The 17,395-nt window shown below is 36.8% G+C and overlaps 1 protein-coding gene across 2 annotated transcripts; it reads left to right on the plus strand.

The window, feature by feature from the left end:
* Positions 1-302: 302 nt before the first annotated feature.
* Positions 303-6,696, plus strand: LOC127956492 (zinc-binding protein A33-like). 2 transcript variants are annotated; one of them, XM_052554448.1, is made up of 7 exons: positions 303-354; positions 3,895-4,515; positions 4,596-4,691; positions 4,773-5,003; positions 5,501-5,523; positions 5,612-5,727; positions 5,871-6,696. In XM_052554448.1, exons 2-7 carry the CDS (start codon positions 4,120-4,122, stop codon positions 6,329-6,331), a joined length of 1,323 nt encoding a protein of 440 aa, XP_052410408.1. In that variant the 5' UTR covers positions 303-354; positions 3,895-4,119; the 3' UTR covers positions 6,332-6,696. The 2 variants fall into 2 exon arrangements, with proteins under 2 accessions (XP_052410408.1, XP_052410409.1); XM_052554449.1 differs by lacking the exon at positions 303-354 and having other exon boundaries at positions 2,632-4,515.
* The last annotated feature ends 10,699 nt before the right edge of the window (positions 6,697-17,395 follow it).

Below are 17,395 nucleotides of genomic sequence, written 5' to 3' on the forward strand. Positions count from 1 at the left end.
AATAACAGGCAGGAAATGATCACACAGCACACAAATCTTAAATAAAGAGCACACATTTTTCAATTGGGGATAAGGAATTACTAGTTAGTTTGTAATTTACTTGTTTACTTAATTTGGTAGACTGTATGTTTGTTCATAATCTCAGACTGCACAAGTAATGATGTCTAGTCACAACTCTTGCACTGATTACATTTATGTTTAAAAGTGCAGTGCACCTTTATTTTTGTTTTTGTTTTTACTGTCCATGTAAGCAAGCATCTTGAGGATGCGTAAATGATGATAGTTTTCATTTCTTTAATGCCAGCAGGAGAAAAGAGCCGAGTTGTATGAAATGATCACTGGAAGGTTTGTCAGGTTTGTGGTAAAAGTAATTTAAAGTTTAGTTTTCGTTATTATGCACTTATTCAACTGAGTTAACAATAGTTATTATTTATTTATTTTACGAACTCTACACAAGCCCTAGACATGTTTTCGTGCCCCACACATTAAAAAACACTTGTGGTTGACTGACTTCTCTAGCGGTAATTCACGTGATTTGTATACATGAGAGGTATTTCACGGTATCGTGTTCCGGAGAATTCAGCTACCCTGTTTCCTCTTCAGTGCATCTGGGCTACTTCAAGACGAAAACCACTTCCTTATGAAGATCTGCTCTCTTTGAGCTCTGCTTAGAGCAGAACTACTTTGCATCATTCATTCAGAATTTTACTTGGCTTTTGTCAATGCTCATTTCTGATTCATCAATCGCTTTCGAAATTGATGTAATTCATATTTTGTGTTCAATTATTTACATATGTGGCAAGTAGATGTATAATAAGCAAAATATTTTTTTAAAGTGGGGTCTTGCATCATCCTGAAGATATTTTTTTTTTTACGTAAAATCTGCTGACTATAAGTATTGTTCAAAATAATAGCAGTACAATGTGACTAACCAGAATAATCAAGGTTTTTCGTATATTTTTGTATTGCTACGTGGCAAACAAGTTACCAGTAGGTTCAGTAGATTCTCAGAAAACAAACAAGACCCAGCATTCATGATATGCACGCTCTTAAGGCTGTGCAATTGGGCAATTAGTTGAATTAGTTGAAAGGGGTGTGTTCAAAAAAATAGCAGTGTGGCATTCAATCACTGAGGTCATCAATTTTGTGAAGAAACAGGTGTGAATCAGGTGGCCCCTATTTAAGGATGAAGCCAACACTTGTTGAACATGCATTTGAAAGCTGAGGAAAATGGGTCGTTCAAGACATTGTTCAGAAGAACAGCGTACTTTGATTAAAAAGTTGATTAGAGAGGGGAAAACCTATAAAGAGGTGCAAAAAATGATAGGCTGTTCAGCTAAAATGATCTCCAATGCCTTAAAATGGAGAGCAAAACCAGAGAGACGTGGAAGAAAACGGAAGACAACCATCAAAATGGATCGAAGAATAACCAGAATGGCAAAGGCTCAGCCAATGATCACCTCCAGGATGATCAAAGACAGTCTGGAGTTACCTGTAAGTACTGTGACAGTTAGAAGACGTCTGTGTGAAGCTAATCTATTTTCAAGAATCCCCCGCAAAGTCCCTCTGTTAAAAAAAAGGCATGTGCAGAAGAGGTTACAATTTGCCAAAGAACACATCAACTGGCCTAAAGAGAAATGGAGGAACATTTTGTGGACTGATGAGAGTAAAATTGTTCTTTTTGGGTCCAAGGGCCACAGGCAGTTTGTGAGACGACCCCCAAACTCTGAATTCAAGCCACAGTACACAGTGAAGACAGTGAAGCATGGAGGTGCAAGCATCATGATATGGGCATGTTTCTCCTACTATGGTGTTGGGCCTATTTATCGCATACCAGGGATCATGGATCAGTTTGCATATGTTAAAATACTTGAAGAGGTCATGTTGCCCTATGCTGAAGAGGACATGCCCTTGAAATGGTTGTTTCAACAAGACAATGACCCAAAACACACTAGTAAACGGGCAAAGTCTTGGTTCCAAACCAACAAAATTAATGTTATGGAGTGGCCAGCCCAATCTCCAGACCTTAATCCAATTGAGAACTTGTGGGGTGATATCAAAAATGCTGTTTCTGAAGCAAAACCAAGAAATGTGAATGAATTGTGGAATGTTGTTAAAGAATCATGGAGTGGAATAACAGCTGAGAGGTGCCACAAGTTGGTTGACTCCATGCCACACAGATGTCAAGCAGTTTTAAAAAACTGTGGTCATACAACTAAATATTAGTTTAGTGATTCACAGGATTGCTAAATCCCAGAAAAAAAAAATGTTTGTACAAAATAGTTTTGAGTTTGTACAGTCAAATGTAGACACTGCTATTTTTTTGAACACACCCCTTTCAACTAATTGCCCAATTGCACAGCCTTAAGAGCGTGCATATCATGAATGCTGGGTCTTGTTTGTTTTCTGACAATCTACTGAACCTACTGGTAACTTGTTTGCCACGTAGCAATAAAAAATATACTAAAAACCTTGATTATTCTGGTTAGTCAAATTGTACTGCTATTATTTTGAACAATACTGTATACTAGCCTTAAAACCCTTCACTTGTAGATAGTTACAGATGTGTCTCTTCTCATTCATAGTCAAAACAATTAAAGGGTTAGTTCACCCAAAAATGAAAATTAGCTTGTGCTTGTGTTTTAGGATGTGCCTCCTAGGTGTATATGTTTTTCTTCCTTCAGACGAATCCAGTTATATTAAAATGTTATATTAAAAATGGAAAGTTTTTTTTTTAGAAATACTACAAGAGTAGTGTTATCTTTGAGTCAGGAGAAGGAGGTGGAATTAATTCTGTCATAAGCTCATTTTGTTGTTTTTAAGGTATTATGTGATTTGTAGGTTGAAAGTTTTTTTTGTTTTTGTTTTACATATATAGCCATCGGTGTTAAAGGGAAGTTACTGTATCTTTTGTTTAATTCACAACATCTGAATTCTTTAATTTTTTTTATTCTTTTATTTTGTGGGAAGTATTGTCACATGATTAAATGGGCAACCAGAAGTGGTTCACGGGACCAATACCCTCTAGTGGTGAACCATCAGAGTTTCTAAACGTCTTGAAACAGTGTGACTTAACGAAGTTTCCTTTGCTGAAATCATGGGCCTTGCCGGTTTGATTCACACACTCCAAAACACTGATTTCGAAACAAAAGATTTACAAATATTTTGAAACTTCGTGAAGCAGTGTTTCGAACATGCCCATCACTACTTTTGGGTTCTGAAGCCGCTTTTGACACTGTTCATCAGATTCTTCTGTCACCCTCTCATCACTGGGCATCACAGGAACTCCACTTCACTAGTTTAAGTCTTTATCTCACAGGTAGGTCTTTCAGGGTTGCCTGGAGTGATAAGGTATCCAAAGAACTGCAACTGGTCAGGGTGTTCCTCAGGGATCAGTTTTAGGACCCCTCATTTTCTTCATATTCACGACATCACTGGGACCTACAGACCTAAATACAGGCACATGATTTCTCCTACCATACTCTTACATTATTACACATATTTTGATCCTCTAACATTAACTTTATCTATTTAATCTCTTGTCTATCTACTTTTTATTCTTTTTATTTATTATGTGTTCTGCGTTAGATTACCCAGAACTTGTCACAACACTTATCTATTGTTGTGCTTTTTGTTGTTTTGATTGATTCTATTCCTCTCATTTGTAAGTTGCTTTAGATAAAAACGTCTGCTAAATGATTAAATGTATATATAAATGTATTGTATAAAATTAAATGTTATTATGGGACTACACATTACTTTATAACAAAAACTTGCCTTAGAAGAATATAGTCAAGCAAATCAGGTAAACAAGTTAGCTACAGACTAACTAGCCGTTGCTAATTCTTTAATGTATAATGTATGTATGGCCCACTTTGACTTTACGCTGTGCAGGTGCAGCCGTCCCATGTGATAATGTCCTGGTTTTTATTGGCGATGATGCAATATCCTGGAATTAACGATAAAACACTTAAAAGAAAGGTTTGGGTGTGGGGAAAGATAAAGCAGGTTTCACAGTATATCTAACAGGAGAGCAAAGTACAATGCATCAAGACATAGAAAAACTGGTTCTGTACAATTGCTGTCAGAACTTTTACTGGTCAAGGATTGGAAAGCATCATGGCCGAAGCTTTGTCCTGTTTTGAGGAGGATTTCACATGCATCATCTGTTGTGATGTCTTCACCGATCCGGTCACGCTGAAATGTAGCCACAGTTTGTGTGAGAAATGTCTCCAGCGTTTCTGGACGACTCAGGACGTGCCGCGGTGTCCAGTCTGTCGGAAGGAATGCTCTCACGACGAACCCACCAAGAGCCTGGCGTTCAGAGCACTCTGTGAGACCTTCAAGAAGAGGAAACCCTCCGCTGTTTCAGGAGACGTTTGTCCAGAACATAAAGAGGAGCTCAAACTCTTCTGCTTTAAGGACCAGCAGCCCATCTGTTTGGTCTGTTACACGTCAAAGAAGCATGAAAAGCACAAGTGTTCTCCTGTCGACGAGGCCGCTGGGAATTTAAAGGTATGAAGAGTTTGGAATCTGAATTGAATGACTTCTGTCTTCTTTGAGCTCAATATTAAGAGTTTATGATGTGATTCTAGAGAGATCTCAAGACACAAATGAACAAACTTCAAGAGACCCTTGATAAACTCAAGAAAGCCCGTGAGAGCTGTGTGAAACAGGCTGAGCTCAGTAAGGTACTGTATGTGGTTAGTGTTTTTAAAGTAGTAAAGATTATGTTAACATAAAAATGCTTAAACCTTCTTAATCTCTTTTAGGAACACATCAGTATGACAGAAAACCAGATCAAGAAGGAATTTGAGAAGCTCCATCAGTTTCTTCGAGACGAGGAGGAGAAACACATCACATCATTCCAGAAAGAAATGCAACCTCAAGAGGAGAAACTCAAGGCTAGAATGAAGGAGCTGTCCAAACAGATATCAGATCTGTCTGAGAGGATGGCAGCCGTCTGGCAGGACATGGAAGAAAAAAACATCACATTTTTCCAGGTACAGATCAAATACTCAATGAACGCCATGAACAAAAATTAGGGATGCACGATAATATCGGCACAACATCGGTATCGGCCGATAAAAGCTTAAAATGACCATCATCGGTATCGGCCGATATGAATATTTCTGCCGATGAGCCAAACCGATATTCTCCAAGTGAAATAATTGACCTGTTTTTCAGATGTGAATGTCTGTCTACATTTGTAAAATAATACATTTATGGTAGAATCAGTACAGAAGAGATACATGGATTTCTCTTCAGTAAAATTAAAGTTTAAATATATCAGGCGAAAAATTTGTATATATATCGATATCGGTATCGGCATCGGCCAAAATTATTTTGAAAATATCGGCATATCGATTATCGGCCAAAATCCAATATCGTGCATCCCTAACAAAAATCAATCAGAGAGCTGTAACCTCAAGCAAACATGTCTGATAATCACTGTTTACGACCACATGACTAAGCACTAATTGCTGTATTTCTCACTCAGAATTACAGTGATACAATAAAAAGGTGAGTTTTTCCCCAGTAAGTTGGTTTCTACAGTTGTTAACCCATTTAACTTTGTGGATGCCAAATGTATTACTGGTTATGTACACAGACTCCAATCCCCGTCAGCACCAAATACGACCCTTAGACTACAGAAGTACCAACACTATCCCATTCAGACAATCATTTTCACCACCTGGGCCAGGATGCAGAATCTTGTTGAACACCGTAAGTAAAAATATCTGCTAAGACTTCGATTCCTTAGGTTTTCCCCATGGAACACAAAAGGGAGAATTTCATGCTCCATATACATAATTCTAAATAAATATTCTGATGAAAGGCTGTGTAGTTTACAGTCCTCTGTGTTTCAGCTCCTGTGACTCTGGATCCAGACACAGCCTCCAGTAAACTACAGGTGTCAGAGGATTACACCAGTTTTCGCTATGTCGAAATGCAAATGCACAACTTTGATAACCCAGAGAGGCTGTATGTGGGAGTGCTGGCGTCGCAGGGCTTCAGCTCAGGTGTGCACTGCTGGGACGTAGACGTGAGAGAAAGCGACCACTGGATGTTGGGAGTGGTTGGGGAAACAGTGAACCGCAAAAGACTTTACAAAATGGATCCAAGGAGTCGTTTTTGGTGTTTACGTTTTATTGATGGTGAATACAAAAAAGGTTATAAACCTGTCAGATGTATTGATGAGTGGCCAAGTATCATCCGACTGCAGCTGGACTTTGACAAAGGAGAGCTGAGATTCACTGAACCCTTCAGAAACAGGGTTTTGTGCACCTACACCGGTGGATTTCCAGAGAAGGTGTTCCCATATTTCTGAAGTGGAGATTTTTTTAAGTCACTGTATCTTTTTCCGGCATATAAAGGACACTTCTAACATGATTTTTTCCCTATTTCAATGTGTTGCTATTGACAGTAATGTCGGGGGTAATTTATCAGATGTGATGACCTCATTGTGATTATTTAATAATGGGTTCTCAATGGATTTAATTTTCAGGGAAAGCAAGAGCTGATGAAATGTGTACCTTGATCGGATAAAAGAGTCTAAATCAACAAATATAAATGTTAATCAAGCAATGTGTTCAGTATAAAGGGCGATGTATTAATAATAAGCCAGATTTAAATCTAATTATCAATGTAAATATGTAAAACATGATAAAAATCAATAAAGACTCATTTGGAGCAGCGGTGTGATGTGATTGAAGTTGTGATGTCACCAGTGTCTACCAAGCCAATTGGTTCGGGTTGATGGCGAGCTTACAGTCGGCTTGTCAAAGAAAAAATCCAATGTCAAATCTTCCAAATGTCAAGGTCTTATCATGTTTTGCACGTCTCACTTATTTATCACACATGATTCAGATCATCAGCAGAGTGTGTCAGAATAAAGAAACACACAAAAAGTCCACAAGAGCAGGATTAAGGTTGACTGTTGTAAAATAATGTATAGTTGCATGGTCACATATACATTTTTATCCAATAAACTGCCATTTAATTTATGCACAGAAGGTGGAAAATCATTTAATTTCCATTGATTGTAAATATACACAAGCAAATGAAAGTTTGATCTGATTTCAGAACTGTCCTTTTAAGTCAGCAGGGGGACTGCAATGATCACAGAGAGGCGAAAAAATGTTAAGGTGTCTAAAGTCTTCACTAGATGGCAGTATGCATCCATGTTATTCGACCTCAGGACATTGCAGGCCATTTCAAAACATTTCTCATGTAAGTCTCTTTAAAGGAAACCAAGCATATGGTGTCTAAGAGCTAAACGAAGATCAGTTGATGGCGTCGCATAAAGGTTAGTTCACTCAAAAAAAAATTACATGTACTCTCCTTCATATTCTTTCAAAGAACATGTTTAATGTACTTTATGGTGATTTGTAATCATTGTTTACATCTTGGGAGAATCTGTTCAATAACCAAGTGAAAATTCTCTTTTTATTCCATAATAGAACCACAGCATGGAAGGAGGAGGGCGAGTAACGATAATTTTCTTTAGAATGTCAACTTTTTCTTTTTTAAACAGAAAAAACAAACAAAAACGAGAGACGTAGAGAGATATATCACGCAAGCAAGGGTATCTGACAGCCAGAGAGACCGATCGGAGGCGGGAGCTGTGATATTTGAGGGACCCAGGTGTTTTTATGTGCTCTCATCTCCCAGGGCTCTCCTGCACTGTCTGCAGAGCTCCATCCATGTGGGACGCAACGCTGCATCAAATCATCTACAACGCTGACACAATTTGTTTGTTCACCAATGTTGTCAATGTCAGTTGTCCTCCTCTCTTCCACACTCTTCTCTCTCTCAAACAGTCCTTACATTAGAATTATTGGCAAACCTCTGTGTGAACTTCAAGAGCTTTCAGTCAAAGCTAAAATGCTTTTGGCTCTATGGAACATGTGGAATTGTCATTTCCCATAAATAGAGGATTTTCACCTTGATCTGTTAGAGGAACAGTTTGTCCCAGATGATCTTCACTCTTCAAAATAAAAGTTAAAAAGAGGGGATTTGCAGCAAAGCCATTGAAGAACCATTTTTGGTTTCCACAAAAAAAGTTGAATGAAGAATGAAGAACTTTTTGTGAAATGGAAAGATTCCATGGATCTTAAAGAACCTTTATTTTTGAGAATGTTCTGTCATTATTAAACGTTCCATTACTGATTCCAAACCGAGTTGCATAAAGATTCTTTAATGTTTTATTGCACAAAGTGTGGCATATGATTGCCATATAAATGCATTATTTTATAATGACCTAATCCTCGGATATAACAATATATCATTTTGGTGACAGAGCACTTGCTGTCTGCCTAAGTAATATTCTGTGGCCTTTGGAAAGCTAAACAAAGTGTTTTATCTCAAATGTAATCTTTGACAGTATATGAATAATCTATCTCATAAATGAATTATACCATGTCTTTGCATGCCCTCCACGTTTGTAGTGGCGAGCCTCGGTGTATGCGTAATGGGTGCATCTCATTTCAGCTTTCACACATGAATTCAGACCATCACAGAAATTGGATTAAATGCACAATTTCACCAGATGGACCAGAGCTGCTTACAAAGTGCCAGTCACCTTTTCAGCCCATGTCTCATCTCTGTGGCGAACAGTGGGATATATAGACAAACAGACCATCAATGCCAAGGGCAAAGACGCAAAGTTTTCTTGAAAGGGCTCTTGATATACAGGTGCATCTGTCCAGGTTGTTGTGGGTAATGCACTACTTCAAAACAGGCACACATTCATATCTAATTCTGGTCATGTCGCACAGGAACAGAAAACCTAAGATGAGATCTCTTTAAAGGAATAGTTCTCCCGTGAATGAAAATGCGTTCCCCCTCGGGCCATCCAAGATGTAGATGAGTTTGTTTCTTCATCAGTTTTGGAGAAATTCAGCGTTCCATCACTTGCTCACCAATGGATCCTCTGCAGTGAATGGGTGCCGTCACAATGAGAGCTGATCAAAAACATCACAAGTAATCCACAGCACTATAGTCCATCAATTAAAATCTTGTGAAGCCTTAAGAAACAAATCAAGACGTTTTCAAATCAAGTTCTCTATACATATGATCTACTTTCTCCAGTGAAAAAGCAGATATCTCTTCTGAATCAGGAGAAAAATCTGCACTGATCAAGTACTGTTTACAAGCCAAAACAGCTCTAAACAAAAATGTGGGCAGATTTTAATGTGAGGGACAACAGGAGATTTTTTTCACTGAAGGAAGCATTAATTCGACAGGTGTGCGCAAACACACGAGGAATTTGTTGTGTTTTTTTGAGGTGCTCCTGGTACATACACACATACACATCTGACATGAGAACAAAAAATAAATAAATAATGTAGCAAGACTTAGCAATAAATAATATGTATGAATCTTGAACAGTAGATTGATTTATGTACAGATTTGGCGCAGTGAAGAGAGAAGAGCAGCGGGGAGAGGACATAGCCCTGGGGATCTCCGGTGCTGATGGTGCGGGTGTTGGATGTCTGTCAGGAAGCTGGTGATCCACTGACAGATGGAGCTGTGTGAATCTATTCTGAAGGGTGTCCGGGATGATGGTGTTGAAAGCAGAGCTGAAGTCCACAAACAAGATTCTTGCATAAGTCCCTGGTTTGTCCAGATGTTGGAGGATATAGTGCAATCCCATGTTAACTGCATCATCCACAGACCTGTTTGTTCTGTAAGCAAACTGCCAGGGTCCAGTGATGTCCTTCCTTCTAGTTGGCCAACACCAGTCTCTCAAAAGACTTCATGTCCACGGATTTTAAAGCAATAGCTCTGTAGTCATGAATTCCTGTGATTTATTGTTTCTTAGGTAAAGTGATGATGGTAGATCGTCTGAAGCAGGAGGGGACTTCACACAGCTTCAGGGAGTTTTGCATTGGACAAAGTAAAGAGTATAAAGTTGAATTTCAGCCAGAAGCAATGTTTTGAAAATAAAACTTGGTGATGAATTAGTTTCTTACAAACACGCAGATAATGGCTTCTCAAGACATTAATTTCTGACTGGACTGGTGTGGATTATTGTGATGTTTTTATCAGCTGTTTGGACTCTAATTCTGACGGCATCCATTCACTGCAGAGCATCCGTCGGCGAACAAGTGATGAATGCTACATTTCTCCAAATCTGATGAAGAAACAAACTCATCTACAGTCCCAGAAAGCAACATAGTTCTGGCCCAGATCCGGCTCACATCTGGCCTGTGTGAAATCCATGCGGGCCAAATGTGGGCCGGATCTGGGCCAAAACTGCTTGCTGTCTGGGGTACGTCTTGAATGACCTGAGGGTGATTCCTTTTTCAGCAAATTTCAGTTTTTGCATGAACTACTCCTTTAATGCATCACTTGTTTCTCCTAGAAAGCAATGAAATGCATCAGCAGCTGAGTGGGGAATAACATGCATTGATGAAGTGCTCAAAACAAGACCAGGAACATGTCAAACATGCAACTTGAGCAATATAGCTATCCCCTGGTGGATGTTATAGGGATTGAGGACCAAAAGCATGAGATGGCTGCAGAATCGTGCTTTTTAAAGGTGTGACATCAATTCAGATTGTCAAAATGTCTCACTTTTTTTTTTTCTTCCAGGACAATTTAGAGAAAGGCATGTTCTGTGCTGGCAAAATGGAGAAAGAACCGGATCTCTGGGAGCACATGGAGATTGGGTTTCAAAGGCTCATGCTCACTGCAGTGTAGACTGTAGAGCTGGGACACAAGCACACAATCAGGTACAGAGTGATGAATTTCAGCACAAACACGTACACATGCAATTATTCTTACAGCTGCTCTAAGCAATTTCTGTGCCACTGGTGTCACCAAACCACACGGCAAAATAACTTGATTCTTCTTAGGTTTTTCTGAAGCAAATTGCTTACAGGAACAAGGGAGAAGGCTCCATACATGCCTCTGTAGATATGACTCGGGTGTATGCAAGTATGAGATTATCTTCACGTACAGTACATTTATCCGCCAAGTGAAAACGGTTAGACTCGTCATTTAGGACAGTAATAACACACTAGCCACATGATACTCATGCTTAAATGGTGCAGAACGAGAACAAAAGTTGAATTTCAAAGGATGGCATTAAAAACCGGAGTAATGATGCTGAAAATTCAGCAGTGCATCACAGAAATAAATTACAAATTAAAATATATTCAAACAGAAAAAAATGGTTTTCAATTCTAAAAATGTTTTTTTATTTTTTTATCTATTGTTAATCAAATAAACGCAGCCTTGGTGAGAAAAAGAGACTTATTTCATAAATATTAAGTATGATTTTAAAACGGGAAATTACCACTTTGAGTCAAATTGCTTGCATTTAGATGCATCTTCTGTTCGAGCAGTGTCAGTCTGCACATGAGAACAGAGAGTCCCTGAACGTGTCTTTGTGCGGTGTGAGGATGGCTGTGTAAACTGTGTGTGTTTGAGGATCACACTGCAGTGCCGGGTGATGAATGGAGGGACGGAGGAAATTCGTTGCTCAGGTAACCAGACGGCCGCCGTTTCCCTGCGTGGGCAGATACAGACACGATCTGCTGCGATGCAAAGCAGGAACGCCTCATCTGGCAATTACAGCATGCAGCACGGAGCGACAGGCCATAGGAACTTTATTAAAGTTACACAAATGTCTCATATTTCTCTCGGTAGACCAGACTCATTCCCTCTGTAGATCAAATCCATCTCTCATCTCAAACCCAGCAATTTAAAAACGCCCAAACCTATTTACTCCTCTCGTTTAAAATATTGGTCGAGTCTCTTAAAGAAATGCTGGGTCATGTTTCACTCTTAAAAGTAATTTTTATAGAAGTTAGGATTTGCAAAAAGAAAACGAAGCCTATTATTCATAAATGAAGCACGCTCCCTCCTGCAAAATCGTATTATTATTATTAGGGCAGTCACAAAATTTTAATAAATTCACCAAAAATTACAACAAATGTACTTTACTATTTATATATAATTAGTGCTGTTAATCGCGATTAATTGTATCCAAAATAAAAGTTTTTGTTACATAATATATGTGTTTACTGTAGTATATATAAAAACAAACGCATGCATATATTTAAGAAAAATATTTTGTTTTAAATATATTTATATAAAATATAAAAATAAGAATATATATATTTATAAACATGTAAAAATATATATAACATTTATGTGTGTGTGCATATATGAAAATAAATGAATATAATAATAAATTACTAGTAAATTTAACATTTTATATATAATTTAAATACATTAGAATAATTATATTTAATATAATTTATATTTTATTTAAATATATAAATATCAACTACTATATTTTAAAATATCTACAAATATTTATTCTTTTTTTTTAATTACTGGAGTGAGAATTGGACATATGTATATCATTTAAATTCTTTTCATTTCTGATTTTGGTGTGAAGTATTTCTCAAGCTTTCATCACACCTGCAGCTGTTTGTATTTGTATTTTTCAATATCTGTTCACACTGGGAAGGGGAATATCAAATGACACCGATTATTTTCAGCAAACATGTTGTGGTTTAGAAGACGCAGTGATTGCAGAATGATGAGTGTTTATAATCCACTTTCCCACATGATGCAACGTGGTTTTATTATTCAGGAGATTAGAAACTGAGTAAGAAGTGTTAGTTGATATCCTCCTCTGGCTGTCATGACTGATGTGTCTTTATTCGTCTTAATAGATTTGACAGGAAGCAGATCATCCCTGCGATCCCCTTCCTAATATAAGAGAGAAAGAGGAAGGGGAACCTTGTCCAGTAAGCACTCATTGATCGCCGTTTGATTGTGATCAGCAATGATGTATGTGCGGCTAGCAGACAGGAAGTGGGCGGGTTAATCGCTTGACTCCTGTTGCTGATTGGTCTGTGGCTATAAGGTGCTTTATTGAGTTATTATTGACTCTTGATTGTACAGGTCGGCATGCAGCTTGAACTGATGAAGGTGAACTTGATAAATAAAGGCTCTTGCATGCATACAAAAAAATAAGATGTAGATATATGTGATGCAAAAATGTTGTTGCAATTAATTGCATTTATCAAATGATTCATTTATTGACAAGAAATCAATGCATTTGAAAAAATAATAAATAATCGTTGCATGCATCTTTAGCGTTTTGCATGCATTTGTGTTGAGATGAACCTCTGATGTTAGAGAGACAAGAACATTCTCCAGAAATATTATTCTTAATGCAATAAAAGAGCAACTTTCTGTTGACTTTGCTAATATCTAAGCGGATTAAATGAAATCCCCCTCCTCCTCGTTAAATAACTCATTTGGGAGGAAAGATCACGTTATTGAGTTCCAATGTCAGGCTCGGGGTTTCCATGGAAATTAATGCACAATCCGTGTGCATCTAAGTATTTAAATTTATAAGAGCTAATATATTCTGATTAATAATGCATGCGATTCATAAGCAGTAGCTCGGAGAAGGTGCTCAAAGTTTAAAGCAGTGTTTAAAGAGATTGAAGTTTTTATTGTCTGTAATCCGGAGGATTATGTGGGCAGCGCTGAGGTTAGATTAGAGATTACAGCTGTGTAATCCAGCTCTGTTTAATAACACTTCATGCTCTCAGTAATGGGATATTAGGATCTCCTCTGTGTGCACTGAATCGTTGTACGGTTTCAGCAGCACAGTATTCATATACTGTACGTTTTATTAGGTTGCATGTTTTTTTCTTCTTCCTTGTTCATGGTTATTATTAGGATGTGGATGTCACATAACCTGCCCATGGATTTGTGCCAAAAAACAAGCACAAACTGTTTATTATCAAATGTTTTGATACAGTAGAAATGAGCCGAATCATGAGAGGTATCTGCTTTTTCACTGGAGGAAGCAATATCATGGATTATGGACTTTACAAGAAACCACAAAGGAACATAATGCAACTATCAGTAAAACACTGTTTACATGGAGCAACACACAGAAATCACATCGGCAGAAGTCCGTTCACCTAGAACAGAAGTTGCACCTCAAAACAAGTTTTTAATGAATAATTCACGCAGGTGCACGAGCTGAAAACATATAACCTCAGGCACACTTGCATTACTAACTGAGTTCTGCTTGTTCTGATGAGTCGAAGCGATTGTGTGCATGTCACTGATGCTGTTTATGAGACGTCCTTTAATAGATCTGTGTGTGTGTGTGTGTGTGTGTGTGTGTTCAGCGTTTTAAACTCTCAGTTTGACTTGGTTTTTTCCGGATCAGTGCAAAACAGCAGATTTCTGAGCACATGCAGTGAAATATGCAAAGCAACAACCGCCTCGTGGTTTTAATATTTGAACCGCTTCGAGGGGTTTTTCAATCACCACACACACACACACACACACACACACACACACGTTTCTTTCCAAAAGTGCTAATTATTCAGAATCTGGCATCACATGGATGCGCTCGACGGCCTGCAGATTGTTTTTTGGCTGAGAGAAGATTCAAAGTTTTGAGGATTTTGGCGTAAATCTTTGTAAAGTTTTCACCCGTCCTGTCATTATCCAACTTACTTTTAACAACAAGAGAAAGCAAAGCAGTGTGTGTGTGTGTGTGTGTGTGTGTGTGTGTTAGCTTGGAGTTCAACTTGATTTCCTCTGACTTTGTTTCTGAAGCACACGGCGGATCATGAGCACCTCGGCGCATACACGTTTACAAAGAAAAGCAAATGACGTCAGACAGCGGGAAAATGCAGCAATTTATTTATCATTACAACCATTGTACTGAATTATGCAAAACTATTAGCTCGTGTTCCTGCGGTTTGTGAGCTCTGAAGCCATCGTGTACTACATTAATGAGATTCGGAGCTCAAAAAGACAAACATGGACTCGTGAATACATGCGAGAGACGGAAAGACATGCATTGGTGGAGAGAGAGAGAGAGAGAGTTCAGACTCATTTCTGATTTGATTAGATGTGTCTGAAGATGTCACGCACACAGTTACACGGTTAGACTAATGGATTATACTACTTTATTCAGATTAATATTAATTAATATTTATTAAGCATCAGTGTCTTTTATGAAGACACTTGAGGCTGTTCATTACAGTGATTTGGTCGAGGTCTCTGGGTTAAGATCATTTACCCGCCGTAATACACACACGCTCTCAAGAGGCACGGTGTTATTCTCAAGGGAAGTTGGTGCTGTGTGTGTTGCATTGTGGGTAAACTGTGCGGCATTGTAAATAAGACTTAAAATTTTTCAAATATGTAAAAATTAAATAATATAAAAATACATTAAAAATGTTATATAAAAAATTACAAAATATATTTTCAGTTTGTAAATGAATATTTTTTATATTTTATATTATTGATGTATATATTATTTTATTACAAATTGTTCGGACTTGATTTGAGATCTGAGTAATGTTCTAGATGTTTTTAACAACCCGTCTATGCTGATCTTAACAAGTACGTTAATATTGAAAAATATATATTTTATTATATTTAATTTTTTAAAATAATTATTACATTTTATTTCTATAAATAAAATTTTTATTTAAATATTAAAAAAATAAAAAAATATATAAAACATTAAATTCCTTGTTTAACTAATTTTATTGTTTTTGTTACTTTTTTGCTACTTGGTGTACAATAAAATAAATGTAACATTAAAGATTTTATTTAGTTATAAATTAGTGCAAAGTAAATTTATATAAAAATAAGCTTCTGTTTGGATCTATTAACAAAAAAATAAAAAATAAAAAATAAAAAATAAATATAAATAAATATATATATATATATATATATATATATATATATATATATATATATATATATATATATATTCTTTTTTGTTTGCTTGTTTTTTAGAGTCGTTAAATAAAAATAGTTTTTTTTAATCCTTTTCTTTTGCACAGACATAAGTGAATAAAATAGATTTTTTTTAGTGAGTATGCAAGGGGAAATTAATTTAAAACAATTTATGCTGTCAAAAGCAGTAATTACAGTAGGCTATTTTTCTTTTCATCCTTTTGTTTTGCATTGACCCATAAAAGTTTTTGAAAAGCATAAGAAAGCAGCACAAATACAGATAAAGCATGACTTTGCACAGTGTGAGTGAAGCCGGACGGACGGATGCTGACGTGAAACAGTCGTGCTTCATCACTGAGTTTGTGTCGATGCATGTGAATGTGTGCAGAGAGAACGTGGAGATTTCGTTTGGTTTCATCAGACGCACTCAAAGGCTGCGGAAGAACGGCTTGCTTGCAAATAACAGAAGACCGTATTCAGATCAGAGACTCGTGTGACGCGACCTCGTGCTCTCTGGGCTTTCCTCAAGAAGAAGAGAAGTGAAGAAACACAGAGAAGGAAGGGGAGATGGAGGGATGCAGATAGAAGTGTATTATTCATGAGCAGGAAATGAGAAGAGGAAGGAGAGAGGTGTTTCTGCAGGTGTTGAGAGCGTCTCTGTCCCTCACTGACTCTATTAATATTTCATACTCAAGTGATTGTCTTCATGCGCCGGGTTTTTCTCTCTTGGTAGGAACACAGATGGATTTTCAGATGACTTTATTAGAGATGTTTCGTTTAGCGCTTCCTTCTACGAGACGTTTAGTATAACTCTTTGTGTTTTAACCTTTACAGCTGGAGTCTAATAAGTCCAGCTTTGTGTTCACATGATGGCTAAACATTAACATCTGTGTGTTTGTGTATACAGCTTTTAACCCTATAAAGCCTGTATTGTTCAACTAAATGATCAACATCAAAACTTTGCTGTTAAACCTGTTGCACACAATCTGCTTCACTCCTTCGGACTTTTTACAAACGTCCTGTTTCAGTTCATGCTTTTTTTTTGCATTCATATCAGATTTATATCAGATTTATATCAGATTTATATCAGATTTATATCAATGAAACGTGAGTTTAAAATCAGTAATATCTCCAGATGAACTCTTTCTGGACTAAAGCTTATTTATCATTAGATGTCAGTATCTGTTAGAAAGATCTGATTTAGATTACAAGCAAGAAGCAACAGAATTTCATCATATAAATCTCATATTTTTTCTCTGAATAAAATGTTTCTGTTTTTACTTCATTCTTTAAGACTATACGAGCCACAAAAGCCTGATAAATCAAATATATCCCACAATAAAAGTTATTTTTTTAGACTAATATATTATAGAATGTTATACATTTCTGTTTTATTTGTAAATTAAAATATTTAATGATATATTGATTTTAAAATATGCAATGTAATATATATATATATATATATATATATATATATATATATATATATATATATATATTGTATTACAGTAATTAATTCCAGTGATTATTTAGAAACATTAAATAGTTGCATGGTGCAAAAATTAAAAAAATTAATTAATTAAAAAAGTTATTTTCTTTATTCTTAAGTTTATCATTATTCTTAATGTTGATTGTCATTATGCTC

The sequence above is a fragment of the Carassius gibelio genome, chromosome B4, assembly GCF_023724105.1.
Source record: "Carassius gibelio isolate Cgi1373 ecotype wild population from Czech Republic chromosome B4, carGib1.2-hapl.c, whole genome shotgun sequence".
NCBI lineage: Eukaryota > Metazoa > Chordata > Actinopteri > Cypriniformes > Cyprinidae > Carassius > Carassius gibelio.